The sequence below is a fragment of the Cornus florida genome, unplaced genomic scaffold, assembly GCF_030987335.1.
Source record: "Cornus florida cultivar Cherokee Brave unplaced genomic scaffold, ASM3098733v1 CherokeeBrave_3.0.0_Hap2_Chr11, whole genome shotgun sequence".
Taxonomy (NCBI): Eukaryota; Viridiplantae; Streptophyta; class Magnoliopsida; order Cornales; family Cornaceae; genus Cornus; species Cornus florida.
Genome location: NW_026775581.1, coordinates 134875720 through 134890833, shown reverse-complemented (window position 1 = coordinate 134890833; position 15114 = coordinate 134875720). Strand labels below are relative to the sequence as shown.

The window sequence follows — 15114 nt, the reverse complement described above, 5'->3', positions numbered from 1 at the left end:
TCTCAAGAAGTATTATCCGGTGAGTAAAACCAACCAAATGAGGTGTTCCATTCTAAGCTTTTCTCAAGTTGATGGAGAACAACTCCACGAGACTTGGGAAAGGTTACAAGATCTTCTTCGGAAGTGTCCTCATCATTTGATCCCAAAATGGCAATTAGTACAAGCTTTCTATGCCGGCTTGACCGAAACCCATAGATTCATGGTTGATTCTTCTTGTGGTGGGATGTTCATGTCCAAGAATGCGGATGAGGCTTGGACCTTACTTGAGAATTTGAGTGAAAATTCACTTCAACACAATTCTCGTAGGGCTCCGACCGCAACCACTCCAAACAACACCAACCCTTGTCAACCAAAGTCAATAAGGGAGGAATCATCTCAAGTGGATGCCATCGCTCATAAATTCTATCAATTGATGGCACCACATCTTCCTCCTTCATTGTCTCAAAATTCGGCAAGTTCAGTTTGTGCTTCATGTACTAGTCCATTCCATCTCTCGGAAGATTGCCCCACATCGGAGCAATTTCCTAGTCCCAACCAAGAGCAAGCTAATGCCATGTTCTCGCGGCCCGGGAACAATCCATATTCCAACACCTACAATCCGGGTTGGCGTGATCATCCGAATTTCTCATGGCGGCAACAAGCCCCACAGAATTCCCAATTCCAAAACCAAGGGCGGCAAAATCAGCCCTCTTCTCAATATCAAGGTAGACCTTTCCAAGCCTCTTCAAGCTACCGTCCTCCTTACAATCCAAATGTCTCCAATTAACCTCCTGTGTGTCCAACTGACGAGATAGTAGCTGCAAACAAGCAAATGATGGAATCATTAAATAAGCAAATAATGGATGCCAACAAGCAACTCTTGACATCCTTGCAGCCTACTCTCCAAATGGTTCACTCTCATACTCAATCCATAGCTAATCTCGAAAATCAAGTGGGCCAAATAGCTAACTCGGTGAATCAATTGCTTCAAAAGGACAAGGGCAAGCTTCCCTCTCAACCTTTTGAAAATCCTAGAGGAATGCATGTGATTGACGAAACCCCTCCTCCGAGTGGGCCGACTCATGAACAAGTTCAAGCTATCACCACCCTTCGGAGTGGTAGAGTGGTGGACAACAAGGTCGATGGAGACAAAAGTGAAGAAGTTTCGCCGTTGAAAAATCCAAATTCAAGCTCTTCTAATCCAAATTCTTGTCCCAATACCATTCACGGATATCCCACACATGTCTCCCCAAATGTGGAAACTACTTATGAGCCAAAAGCTCCGTTTCCTCAACGTCTTCAAGAGTCGACACACTTTGGGAACAAGAATTGTAAAATTCAAGACATGTGGGAAGTCTTCAAGCAAGTGAAGATTAACTTGCCCCTGTTGGATGCTATCAAGCAAATCCCTCCCTATGCAAAATTTCTCAAAGATTTGTGCACTCAAAAGCGCACTTCTAAAAATCATTTGCCAAAAAAAGTGAGGTTGACTGAAAATGTTAGTGCTATTATTCAGCACAGCACTCCCCCGAAGTATAAGGATCCGGGTGCCCCCACAATCTCGTGCGTCATTGGTGACAGCAAAATCGAGAGGGCCCTCCTTGACTTAGGAGCTAGTGTGAATTTAATTCCATACTCGGTCTACCTACAACTTGGTTTGGGCGATCTTAAGCCGACTTCCGTGGTTTTGCAACTTGCCGATAGATCGGTCAAGCATCCACGAGGTATTCTTGAGGACGTCATCATCAAAGTGGACAAATTCTACTTCCCGGTAGATTTTGTGGTTCTTGATACGGAACCAGTCCATGACCCAAAAAAGCACATTCCCGTGATCCTTGGTAGACCATTTTTAGCTACGGCTAATGCATCAATTAATTGCCGAACCGGGGTGATGGACATTGCTTTTGGAAACATGCAAGTCAAACTCCACATCTTTCATGCAACTCAACATCCCTCCAATGAGGATGATTGTTTTCTTGTGGATGTCATTGATGAAGTGGTCGAAGAATCTCTCCCCTTCATCCTAATCAAAGATCCCCTTGAAACTTGCATGTCTCATTTTGACTTCTCAAACTTTGATGTTGATCAAGCCATTCAAGAAGTCAATTCCTTGCTTGATATTAATGCTATCATGGATGTACCTCCATGAAAAATTCCAAAAGAACCACTTCCCCAACTTTCCACCACTCCTCCGGTCCCATCATTGTTATCTCGCCACAACTTGAGCTTAAGCCGCTCCCGGCCCATCTCAAGTATGTGTTCCTTGGTCCAAAGCAAACCCTTCCGGTCATTATTGCCTCGGACCTTCAAAAAGACCAAGAGACCAACCTTTTAGCGGTGCTCCAAGAGCATAAAGAAGCTATTGGTTGGACAGTGGCAGATTTGAAAGGAATTGACCCCTCCATTTGTATGCACCGCATTCATATGGAGGATGACGTAAAGCCTACTAGAGAGGTCCAGCGCCGGTTAAATCCAAACATGAAGGAAGTGGTCATGAAAGAGGTGATCAAATTGCCAGATGCGGGAATCATCTATCCTATCTCTAATAGCAAGTGGGTGAGCCCCACACAAGTTGTCCCCAAGAAATCCGGGCTCACCGTTGTTGAAAATTCAGCGGGCGAGCTCGTGCCACAACGAACCACCACCGGGTGGCGTGTGTGCATTGACTATCGTAAACTCAACTCATCAACTAGGAAGGATCATTTCCCACTCCCATTTATTGATCAAATCCTAGAAAGGTTAGCCGGCCAAAGCTTCTATTGTTTTCTTGATGGTTATTCCGGCTATAACCAAGTGGCCATCGCCCCCCAAGATCAAGAGAAAACAACATTCACATGTCCCTTTGGTACTTTTGCCTATCGACGCATGCCTTTTGGTCTATGCAATGCACCGGCAACGTTCCAAAGGTGCATGATGTCCATATTCTCCGATATGGTTGAAAGGTTCTTGGAAGTTTTCATGGATGACTTTTCCGTATTTGGCTCCTCCTTTGACTCGTGTCTCAAAAATTTATCTCTTGTGCTCCAAAGATGCAAAGAGACGAATCTCATTCTAAGTTGGGAGAAAAGCCACTTTATGGTCCAAGAAGGCATTGTTTTAGGACATGTCATTTCTAAGCGGGGAATCGAGGTAGACAAGGCAAAAGTTGAGTTAATCTCTAATCTTCCTCCTCCGAATTCCGTCCGTCAAATCCGTTCTTTTCTTGGCCATGCCGGATTCTATCGTCACTTCATCAAAGATTTTAGCAAAATCTCACGGCCTTTGTGCAATCTCTTAGCCAAAGATGTTCCGTTCAATTTTGATGACGCTTGCATGGAAGCTTTCATCAAACTTCGCATTCTCCTCTCCTCTGCCCCGATCATGAAACCCCCTAATTGGTCTCTTCCCTTTGAGATCATGTGTGATGCATCCGATTATGCAGTAGGGGCGGTTTTGGGCCAACGTGTGGATAAACTTCCGCATGTCATTTATTATGCTAGCAAAACTCTCTGCGATGCCCAATTGAACTACACCACCACTGAAAAAGAATTGCTAGCTGTGGTGTACGCCTTGGATAAATTTCGCTCCTATCTTCTTGGCTCCAAGGTCATCGTCTTTTCAGATCATGCCGCTCTTAGGCATTTGTTAGCGAAAAAAGAGACAAAACCCCGCTTAATTCGATGGATCCTCTTACTTCAAGAGTTTGACATTGACATCCGGGACAAAAAAGGGACCGACAATGTTGTCGCCGATCATCTCTCTCGCTTACTTATTGAGAAATCTTCAGAATTTGCAGCCATCCGTGATTCTTTTCCGGATGAGCAACTTCTTCAAGTTTCACATTCTACTCTTCCGTGGTTTGCGGATATTGTCAATTATCTTGCGGTTGGCAAAATTTCAGCTCATTGGTCCAAACAAGAGAGGGACCGGTTTTTCTCCCAAGTCAAGCATTTCTTTTGGGAAGATCCGGAATTATTCAAGTATTGCCCGGACCAAATCATCCGGCGATGTATTCCTGAAACCGAGGCCACAAGCATTTTAAATTTTTGCCATACTCTTGCTTGTGGAGGCCATTTCAGTGCCAAAAAGACCGCTAACAAAATCCTTCAAAGCGGATTCTTTTGGCCTACCTTGTTCCGGGATGCATACAATTTTTGCAAATCGTGTGAACGATGTCAAAAACTTGGATCCATGTCCCGAAGAGACATGATGCCCCTCACCAACATTTTAATTGTTGAAATTTTTGACGTGTGGGGGATTGACTTCATGGGACCATTTCCATCTTCTTATGGCTATGAGTACATCCTTGTAGCGGTGGATTATGTGTCTAAATGGGTTGAAGCCGCGGCTACCAAAACCGATGATCATAAAGTCGTGATCCATTTCATTCAATCTCACATCTTTAGTCGTTTTGGTACACCCCGAGCAATCATTAGTGATGGCGGATCTCATTTCCGAAATCGTTATCTCAAATCCGTCCTTGCTAAGTATTCAGTCATTCATAAGGTTGCTACACCTTACCACCCTCAAACGAGTGGTCAAGTAGAGATTTCTAACCGGGAGATTAAGCACATTTTAGAAAAAACGGTTAGACCGGACCGCAAAGATTGGTCATTACGGCTAAACGATGCACTTTGGGCTTACCGGACAGCTTATAAGACACCCATTGGCATGTCACCATATCGACTTGTCTTTGGCAAAGCATGTCATCTCCCGGTAGAATTAGAGCACCGTGCTTATTGGGCCGTAAAAAGGTTCAATTTTGATCTCAAACAAGCCGGCTCTAATCGTGCGTTGCAATTAAATGAACTTGAGGAATTGCGTAATGACGCATATGAAAATGCAAAAATTTACAAGGCAAAGACTAAAGCTTTTCATGACAACCACATCGTCAAAAAGTCTTTTGCCCCGGGACAAAAGGTCTGGCTTTTCAATTCCCGCTTGAAGCTCTTTCCCGGTAAACTCCGGTCAAGATGGGATGGTCCATACATTGTCACTACCGTCTTTCCTCATGGAGCAATCGAACTTCATGATCCTGCAAGTGGATCACTCTTCAAGGTAAATGGCCAAAGGCTTAAGTCTTGCATTGACAGCACAATTCTAACACGAAAAGTTGAGGAAGTCCCCTTGACGGACCCCATTTATGAGGAGTAGTGCCTGCTCTAGCTTGGTCTAGCTATCGACATTAAATTTAGCAAAGCAAGGGAATAAATTCTTTCGATGTTCCAAGCTTCCTTCTCTTTGAAATTGCTCGTGCCTTACAAAAAAAAAAAAAAAATTTATGGGAAACGGTTTAGATAAGCCAAAAATTTGATTTTTTCTGAAATGGTCTTCAGTTGTGTTTCGCAATTTTAGACTGGCCTCTTAGACCTTCTCAGCTCTAATTTTCATTCCCGGAAATTTCCATCGCTTTCGAGCAATTTCATAGGATCTTTGGCATGCAACTCATGTGCAATCTCTCATTTTTAATGCATTTCTGAAATGTTCTTAATCTCATCCATGCATTGACGAGATGTTCCAAAGCTTGAAAATTTTCTCAAAATCATCCATGCATTATGTGAGGTTGCAAAAGTTGGGAACTCTTCTTGAAATCATCCATACCCTCATTGAAAAAAAAAAAAAAAAAAAAAAAAAGATTTTTGCCCAATTTGAATTTTTTTCTACATGTCCATGCATTGCATTGAAGCTTCGAGCTTGGCAATTTTTCCATCCCACAAGTCCATCCCTGCAGTGCATTAGAATAGCTTGCCAAGTTTCACTTTCTATCCATGCATGCAAGGTGCAACTATTCTATCCATGCATTGATTTGGCAGCATCTTTCAAGGTTGTATCAATTCTTCAGCTCTTAGTTGATCATATTCACATTCACAATGCATAAGAATGAAGCACATAATGTTACAAGGCATGCAACAATTCATCTCTCCACCTCCATGCTCACTGCCGAGTGCTCCAAGGCTTTAACCAAGTTTCCATGAGCCTACTGCCTTCATTTAGAGCACTCTAGCTTCCAATTTGAGTGCTCCAAATTCTTCAACCCATACTGCCGAACCTACTGCCCTCATTTCGAGCACTCTCAATTCTGGTATGAGTGCTCGAATTCCATGCACCAACCAACCCTCACTCTCTGCCACAATGTCGAGCACTCGAAAAGGCCATTTCGAGTGCTCCAACTCCCATCCTCGCAGCACACCATCACCCTCTCAGCCATGCAACACATCACCACCCTGCATGCATGCATGCACGCCCATGCATGCATGCCACACCTCTCAACCTCCATCACCCTCTCTAACACCATCAACCCTCTCGGCCTTGCAACACATCACCACCCTGCATGCATGCATGCACGCCCATGCATGCATGCCAAACCCCCATCCCTCACCACCCAGCTCACCACCCTTGCATGCATGCATGCCCATGCATGCATGCCAACCCTCTCACCAAACCTCTCACCTCACCACCCAGCTCACCACCCAGCTCACCTCCTGCATGCTTGCATGCCAAACCCATGCATGCATCCCACCACCCTCCTACCAACCCTCACAACCAACCTCACCACCCCTCCACCTTCCATCAACCCTCACCATGCCATGCACCTCAACCAACTCACACCCTCACACTGCTCAACTTTCGAGCACTCGAAGACCAAGCTTCGAGTGCTCGAACTCCTCATACCCACACCCTATGCCAAACCCAGCTCTCTGCCCAAATTTCGAGCACTCGAAGTGGGACTTCGAGTGCTCGAACCAAGCTCTCTTTTCTCTCTTTTAAAACCCCTTCTCTCCCTCGCAGCTACCTCCCTCTCAACCCACAAAACCACCCCCAATCCTCTTCCACCTCACAACCACCTCCCTCTCTCTCGGCCCCTCCCCTTCCCCAAACCAACCAACCAACCTCCCCACTCCACCTCCCTCTCAACCCACCAAACTCCCACACCCTCACCACCTCACACCACCTTTCTCTCGGCCCCCCACCCACCAACCCCTCCATGCACCAAATGCATGCAACCACTTCCTCTCTCTACCCCAAACACCCAATCCATCTCTCATCCACCACCAGCCCACCCACATTGCCACCACCCCTACATCTCTGCAGTTCCCATTTCCTATTCTGTCCTAAGGTATGTGAGCTTCCTTTTTTTTCTCCTTTCCTTGTCTTTATTTCATCATAAGGAGGATGGGATTGCATGTCGGTGATTTTGTTGATGCTTGGGTTGCTTATTGTTGATGTTGCTCTATGCTAGAGCTTGTTATCTTGCCAAATTTTTTGGGTTTGCTCCTCCATCCCACTCACTTTCATCTTCTCCTTTTTGTGGTGCACGCCAGGTGTTCGCTGAAATTCCTCAACCAAGTCCACCTCTCTAAATGTCTCGTGCCGGTCCTTCTCGCCCTCCTCGACCCTCTTCAGGTGCCCGTGCTGTCACTCGTGAGTGACCACGTGATCCTTGGGATCGCAAACAACTCAACTACGAACTCTCATTTCCGCTCACGGATGCCTTTGACATTCTACCCACAACTTCGTGGGTTGCCTACCCCCGTGTAGTGCGCCTCTTCTACCAGAATCTCCAGTGCCCTGAAGAGCCACCCATTTCTCTCACTACATCCATTGATGGCACCGCCTATGCTTTCACTATGACCGACATCATTCAGGTTTCTGGTTGCCCCATTGAGTGCCCCGATGACATTGTTAATCGTGAGAATCTCCCTTTATATGAGGAGCCGGATACATTAACTGTGGCGCAGATTGCCGCTGCCATTTGTCCTATTGACGATCCTACTCGGCCCCGGTCTTTTATCCGCAAAACCAATCTTCCGGAACGCCTATGGTTCATTGACATTGTGTTCAAGCACAATGTTTGCCCTTTGGTGCATAGCACCGAGCGTCGGGGCCTCTTTCTGCAAGCCTTATATGCCATGGACCAAGGCCAATGGTTCTCCATCCCAGAGCTCATTTGGTCCACCTTTATGAAGTTTTGGCATGATGCTCATAATGCACGGGCTCCGCGAGTTGAAAATCGGAAATTGCCTTTGCCGTTTTTCATCACTCGACTCCTTCAGCACAAGGGTTTCGTTGTTCCTCCCCACGAACCAAAAGGCGACAAAATTAAAATTTTTACCCAGCGCCGGTGGATCAATGTTCTGAGCCATTCTAGTACCCCTCTGCCTCCTGCCCCCCTGTTCATCCACGCTCCACCTCCTCCTCCTTCTGAGGCAGTTTCCACCGCCGCAGCCACTGCGAGGGTAGAGCCTTCGGTCGACTCTCACCAGGACCAGGCTTTCATCCGGGCTTCCATTGCCGGTATTCATGCGCGACTAGATCGTTTTGAGCATTCTTTGTCCGCGTGCACTCAGGCTCTATGTGAGTCTTCTTCACGTGCTGAAGAAGATCGTCGTCTTGCTGCTGAAGACCGCCGTGTCGCTGCTGAGGACCGTCGTTTGGCTTCCGCTGAACGGCGTAAGACTCAATCTCTCCTCCATTCCATCCTCGCCCGTTTACCTTCTGGCCAGTAGCTTGTTGCGCGTGTGGACCTTCTCTTTTGTTTCATCTGTAACTATTTCTCTTGTATATTTTGTTTTCCTTTTAAACTGTAAGAATTTGCTATGTATAGGTTGCTCTGGTCGACATGATCCCTGTACAGCTCTTTTTGTCATCATGTAAACTCTTTTTGCAATGCAAGTTCTTTATGTTCTGTTAACTTTCGATACATTCGTTTTCTGTCTTTATGCTTGTGCTATTAATGCTGTTTGTGGTTGTTTCTTTTGGTTCTTCATGTTGCTTTCCAGGTTGCGCAGTCCAGTTCAAGTTTGGGGGTTTTTGTCTCAAAATGCCGTTCCCTCCCCCTGGGTATTGTTGTTCCTTTTATACTCGTTGTCATTTTTGTCTCTAACTTGCATCCATGTCCCACATTGAGGACACTGTGTCGTTTAAGTTTGGGGGTGCATCAAGCATTCTTGGCATTTTTTTGGTTCCATAATTTTTGCTAAGCAATGATAGTATAACTTGACACGTGTCGGAGATGAAACATATGTTTAATACCTTGTGTATAGAAGCAATTGAAATTTTTGAAAATAAAGAAAAATTTGAGTTGAAATGATCATGTAAATACAATGTAGTCTGTATAAATGCCTCAATTAGATTCTTGCTGGATTTTCAACTCTTATAAGCTTCACAATGCACAGATGCACATTGGAAACTTAACTGTGAGGCATGCAACTTGATTGACCTTGACCTTGGCCTAGTTAATCTGATTTGATGAACCTGATAGATGGATACCTTTGGCATGTATCTATTCAAAAAAAAAAAAAAAAAAAAATTGAGAAAGAAAGAGAAAAAAAAAAATGACCAGTTGACGTTCGTAGCCTTTCCAACTCGAGCTATTAAGCCCTAGGAGTGTCTCTACACTTAGCACCCTAAAGCCATCTGGTTTGGGAGTTGTTGGCCTAACGCTTGCTACAAGGGTTGGTTAGAAAGCTTAAGGGACTTAAACATTGCACGGTCATTCAAAAAAAATTAAACTAGTAATAAACATGGTTCGTTGGAGTTCGTAGCCTTTCCAACTTGAGCTATTAAGCCCTATGGAGTGTCTCTACACTTAGCACCCTAAAGCCATCTGGTTTGGGAGTTGTTGGCCTAACGCTTGCTACATAAGTTGGTTAGAAAGCTTAATGGACTTCAGCATTGCACAACCACTCTATGTTTCGCTTATGTGTTGAAATAAATTTTTAACAAGCAACAAAAGTTGTCTTGAAAATAAAATCATGCCTTAGGGACTTCATGTAAAAGGGAATTCATTGATTTGAAAACTTGTGCCTTGGAATTGGACAAAAAAAAAAAAAAAAGTAAAAGCCGCATGTGAGAATCCAATTCACTTTCACTGGAGTTTGAGTTATTTCCATTTAAGAGATGACAATTGAATTATTTATATGGACTATGATGTTGATGCATGCATGTTGAAATGGTTTTTCCCATTTTTTGTATCAATGCTTCATATATGCAAGGTAGTTTTCCCAATGACCCCATCTCCAGTTTTTGTCTGTTTCAAGTTGTATTTGAGCTATGTTTCTATCTCATTTTACCATGGAGGATATTTTTGTAGTAGCATGCCCATGGTTGTCTTTTCTTTATGTTTTTCATTGTAGTTTTGCTAAGGGACTAGCAAAATGTAAGTTTGGGGGTGTGATAAGCGCCGAATAATGTATATTCAAGCGCCCTAAATTACATTAACAAAGTCCAGTTATTAATTATTTTATGTAGATTAACTCCATTTCTATGTTTTTATGCATTTTCAGGTTCATTGGCCAAAATGGAACAAGAATAAGGCCTTGTGGAATCTTGAGCAACAAAAGGTGCCAACGCTGAATTCTGGCAGCAGTAGAGCCTGGACTTTGCTTGCCATTTTGACCTTCCAAACTCGAGAACTGGACTTCCCTCATAACATGAAAGATTTAGAGCTCTGAATCAGCTTTCCAAATCTTCAAGTGCTTCATCATTCGGAGTTCGGAGCAGAGAGTTATGATCTTCACAACAGAGGTGCGCAGAACTGCCTAGCAGCACTAATATACTGCCTTTCTCCCCATTTTTGACCAACCAGACTTGAGAATTGGGTCTTCATCAAAACATGAAGTTTTTAAAGCACTGAATCAGCTCTCCAAATCTTCAAACAGATCGTCATTCGGAGTTCGGGGCACAAAGTTATAGCAGTTTTCCCAAAATAGGTCAGCACTGAGCAAGAGGAGCATGTTGCACATTGCACTAAGTTAGAGTGCTCGAGGTCACCAAGCGTGTGCTCGAAAATCAGGCAGAATGCCCTTCAGAAATGAGCCATTTCAGCCCACTTGCACATTGGTTTCCTCAATGCCATCTTCCTTCTTTATGAAGTGGTTGGAGGTGTTCTTTGGAGGAGAGAGGGTATTGTTGGAGCATAAAAGGCTACCCAAAGGCCACATATATGATCAAGCTTTATCTTGAGCAAGAGAAAGGAGAGAGAAGAGAGCAAGGAGAAGGGTGTTCTTGAGTGCTACAGTAGGAGCTCGAAAATGGAGATGAGGATGATGCTTCTTCCTTCTTCTAGCTCACCAATGGGTAACTAAACCTCATCTAGGGAGGTGATGAAACCCCTCCCTTGTAAGCATGTGTTAGTATAGTTTATTTTTGGGGATTACAATGTATTTTTGATAGTCTTTCCATGGTCAAGAGCCTCATTTTTGTTGTAATGAATGTTGAATGTTTTAAATGATTATTGTGAGTTATTCATCTTGTCTTGGATGGTTGCTTTTCTTAATCATATTGCTTGCACTTCCATGGTGACAATGGAAGTTAGATCATGGAATGGTTTTAATGGCATGGAGTTGGAGAACCTAGATAGTTCATGGCTTAGGGTTTCCCTTTGATGGGCTATACTTGATTCTTAGCTTTATGTGCATTCACCATTTAAATTAGGGCTTGATAATCCTTGGCTTAGTAAGCATGTTCTAAGCTACATTTTAGTTTAGGTAGTTGATCATGTGAACCTTTGATGGTTTATTCTTGCCTTTCTAATTAAATGAACTTCTTAAGGATATTATAGCAACCTAGTATTGTTATGTATCATGACTATCATATATGTTGTTTTCCCCTTAAATTAATCTTAACCTAGCATGTGTATAGGGATGGAGGTGGATTCATTTCCCTAGCCTTCTTTACTTGTACTTCACTCCCTTGAATTCTTGCAATTTATTGTTTTATGCACTTTTACTTTCCTAGCTTAAGTGACATCCAACAAAACCTCTATACACCCTTCATCATTCTAAGAATGATTCTAGACATTTAGGTTGTATTAGACTAGCGTAGTCCCTGTGGTTCGACTTACCCGACCAATAGCCCTATTTTACAATGATTCGTGCTATTGCGAAGGTTGATGTTAATTGACCAACCGATCAAATGTCAAGGCCAATGTATGCTCCACAACCTCCCATCATCAATCAAGGAATTCAAAACCAAGGTGTTCATGTTGCACCTCAAGTAGCTAATCCACCTCTTACTTTAAGAGACCATTATATGCCTAATGAGTATAATGCACCTACATGCATCCAATTGCCTCCATTTAGAGCACATCATTATGAAATTAAGCCACAAACCATTCAAATGCTTCCTAACTATCATGGACTTCAAAGTGAAGAACCTTGCAAGCATTTGGATGAATTTCTTGAAGTATGCTCCACCGTAAAATATACGGACATGCCGAAAGAGGTTTTAAGACTCAAACTTTTTCCATTCACCTTAAAAGGCAAGGCAAAGTATTGGTTTAACAATCTTAGGCTTTTTTCAATCACTTATTGGGCAGAAATGCAACAAGAGTTCTTGAAGAAGTATTATCCGGTTTCTAAGACCAATGCTATGAGAACCTCAATTCGAGAATTTTCACATGGGGATGGAGAAACGTTTTATGAGGCATGGGAACGCTTCAATGAATTGCTTAGGAAGTGTCCATATCATGACATGCTTAAATAGTAATTAGTTTAATATTTCTTTGAGAGCTTATCGGACAACTATAAGGGTATGGTTGATGCTTCCATGGGTGGCTCATACATCGATAGGCATGAGGATGACATGTGGCGTCTTTACGAGAGCATGAGTGAAAATTCTTTGCATAGAACACTATCATCCAAGAATAGTAGAAATTTATACGGTAGGAAGAGTGTTGGCTTACATCAAGTCGACCATTCAAATGAAATAGCCGCCGAAATGAAGTCTGTAGCTCAAAGGTTTGATCAATTTTTTATTAACCAAAACTCGGCGAACCAAGTATCTTCATTTCCTAACCTTTCTCATCGTGCATCAAATAAAACATGTATGACTTGTTCTAGTGTTCTTCATTCTACTTCTCATTGTCTTCACGGACAAGTGCAAAATGAACCTAATGAACAAGTCAATGCAGCTTTTGTGAATCAAGGGAACAATCTTTATGGTACTCACTATAATCCAAGTTGGAGGAATCATCCGAATTTCTCTTGGAAAAACCAAGGAGAGGGCTCAAACCCTTCCCAAGGTGGTTTTCAAGGGAAGTACATTCCACCTCCACTTCAAAACCAAGGATCCTAAGGTTATAGACCTTATCAATCACAAGGGAATCAATTTGCTAATTCTCATTTTCCCAACCAATCTTATTCCCAAGGAAATACTAGAAGTCCCGCGTTTGAAGAAAAAGTTTTGAATGTTTTGGGCACTTTAGAGGCTAACACTCAATTGCTCCATTTTCACTCTCAATCTATTGCGAAGCTAGAAACCCAAATAGGGCAAATAGCAAGCACCCTCAATGCAAGAGAAAGGGGAAAGATGCCTATTAATGCCCCACCTAAGCAACAATGTGTTGTAGAAACCCATTCCTCATCGGAAGGCCACACCATTGAACATGTTAATGTGGTGATTACCTTCCGAAGTGGTAGGATTGTGGATAATCAAGTTGGAATGTCCAATGAAGAGAGTGAACCGGTGCAACCTCAAGTTATCACCCGTCCCGTTGCACATCCCATTCCTCCTTCATTGCATATACATAACCTTATAAATTGGAAAGTTTTGAAAAATGTGTTTAAAAAAGAAGTTTTGAAAAATGATGTTGAAAAAGTTTTGTTAAAAAATGATTTGAAAACTTCTTGTGTTGAAGAGAGTTCAAAAGAAAATTCTGAAAAAGTGTTTGAACCAAAAGTTCTATTTCCAAATGCCTTAAAATGATCCATTTCAAAAGACAAGCAAAAGGCAAAACCAATGAAATCATGGAAATGTTTAGGCAAGTGAAAGTTAATCTTCCACTATTGGATGCAATCAAGCAAATTCCGGCTTATGCCAATTTCTTGAAAGACTTGTGCACCCAAAAGCGGAAGAACAAGAGCCAAGCACCAAGAAAAGTGATTTTGACCGAGCAAGTAAGCTCAATTTTGCAACATAACACTCTTCCAAAGTTTAAGGACCCCGGTTCACCCACTACATCATGCATTATTAGTGATTATATTATTAATCGGGCGCTTCTTGACTTAGGAGCAAGTGCTAACCTTCTCCCATACTCGGTTTATGTCAAATTAGGCCTAGGTGAATTGAAATCGACGTCGGTAGTTTTGCAACTTGCCGACCGATCTATTAAGAAGCCTAGGGGTATAATTGAGGATGTTTTGATTAAGATTAACAAATTCTTCTTCCCAGTTGGTTTCGTTGTCATAGACATAGAATCGGTCCCTAATCCTAAGAGCCAAATTCCCGTTATCCTTGGCCGTCCTTTCTTGGAACCGCTAATGCCAACATCAATTATTCCAAATTCTTGTTTTGAAAGGGAATGGAAGCCCAAAGGTTGTGATTGCATAAACAAGGGACCAAAGGTTTCTTTTGAGCTTAATCCAACAAGTTCTTTAAAGAACCATTTGTTGGGTGGAGTTCAAAGCATCTATCACCCCAACAAGGAGGGGATGCATCATAAGATCTTTGATCCAGACTAAAAGAGCCCAATGTCTTGCTAGAGACGTTAAAAACTAGCAAAAGCATTCGTAGGGTGTCGAAACCTTATTCCTCCCTCATTTCTATCTTTCATTTCATTTCTTGCGAAGTCTAGATACTTGTTTTTGGTTCATATGCACTGAAAGGAACTTTGGTGAGGATTGCATGAGCTTTCATGTCATTATTGAGCATTTTGTATAATTCGATCGATCGAACTCCATTCTGCATCCAACACTTAGAAAATTTTTCGACCTGCAGAAACCTGCATCTAAATCACCTCTCTGCCCCATCGTTCGAACTAACTCTTAGATTGATCAAGAGACCTTCGATCGATCCAACTTCCAAGTTCGATCGATCTCATGATTCAACACTTAGAGAAATTTTGAGCCTGCATAAACCTGCATATTTCACCTCTCTGTCTGATCGATCGAAACATTCCAAGATCGATCTGAAATTCTTTGATCGATCCAACTTCAAAGTTTGATTGATCTTCAAGTTCCAACACTTAGCTAATTTTCTGAGCCAAAAACTTGCATATTTTTGCTCTCTGTCTGATCGATCAAACTCTTATTTCGATCGATCTCAGTTCTTCATTTCATAATTTTGACTTTGTTTTGACTTTTCAAATTTTTTTTAAAAAAATCCAAAATATTTTCATTTTTATTTTATTTTTATTTTATTTTATGTTATTTTTCA

General features: G+C 42.5%; 1 protein-coding gene and 1 pseudogene across 1 annotated transcript in view; one reads left to right on the top strand and one right to left on the bottom strand.

Annotated features, from left to right (window-relative positions):
- The first annotated feature begins 1324 nt into the window (after positions 1-1324).
- The window catches only part of LOC132282202 (uncharacterized), a 51821-nt gene continuing 38031 nt past the window's right edge, over positions 1325-15114 (top strand). Inside the window, exons 1-4 of the mRNA XM_059783813.1 lie at positions 1325-2124; positions 2157-2301; positions 3847-3983; positions 4596-4722. Coding sequence (XP_059639796.1) covers positions 1325-2124; positions 2157-2301; positions 3847-3983; positions 4596-4722 — 1209 coding nt within the window. The remainder of the gene's footprint in view (positions 2125-2156; positions 2302-3846; positions 3984-4595; positions 4723-15114) is intronic.
- On the bottom strand, positions 12336-12434 carry LOC132287456 (small nucleolar RNA R71; annotated as a pseudogene).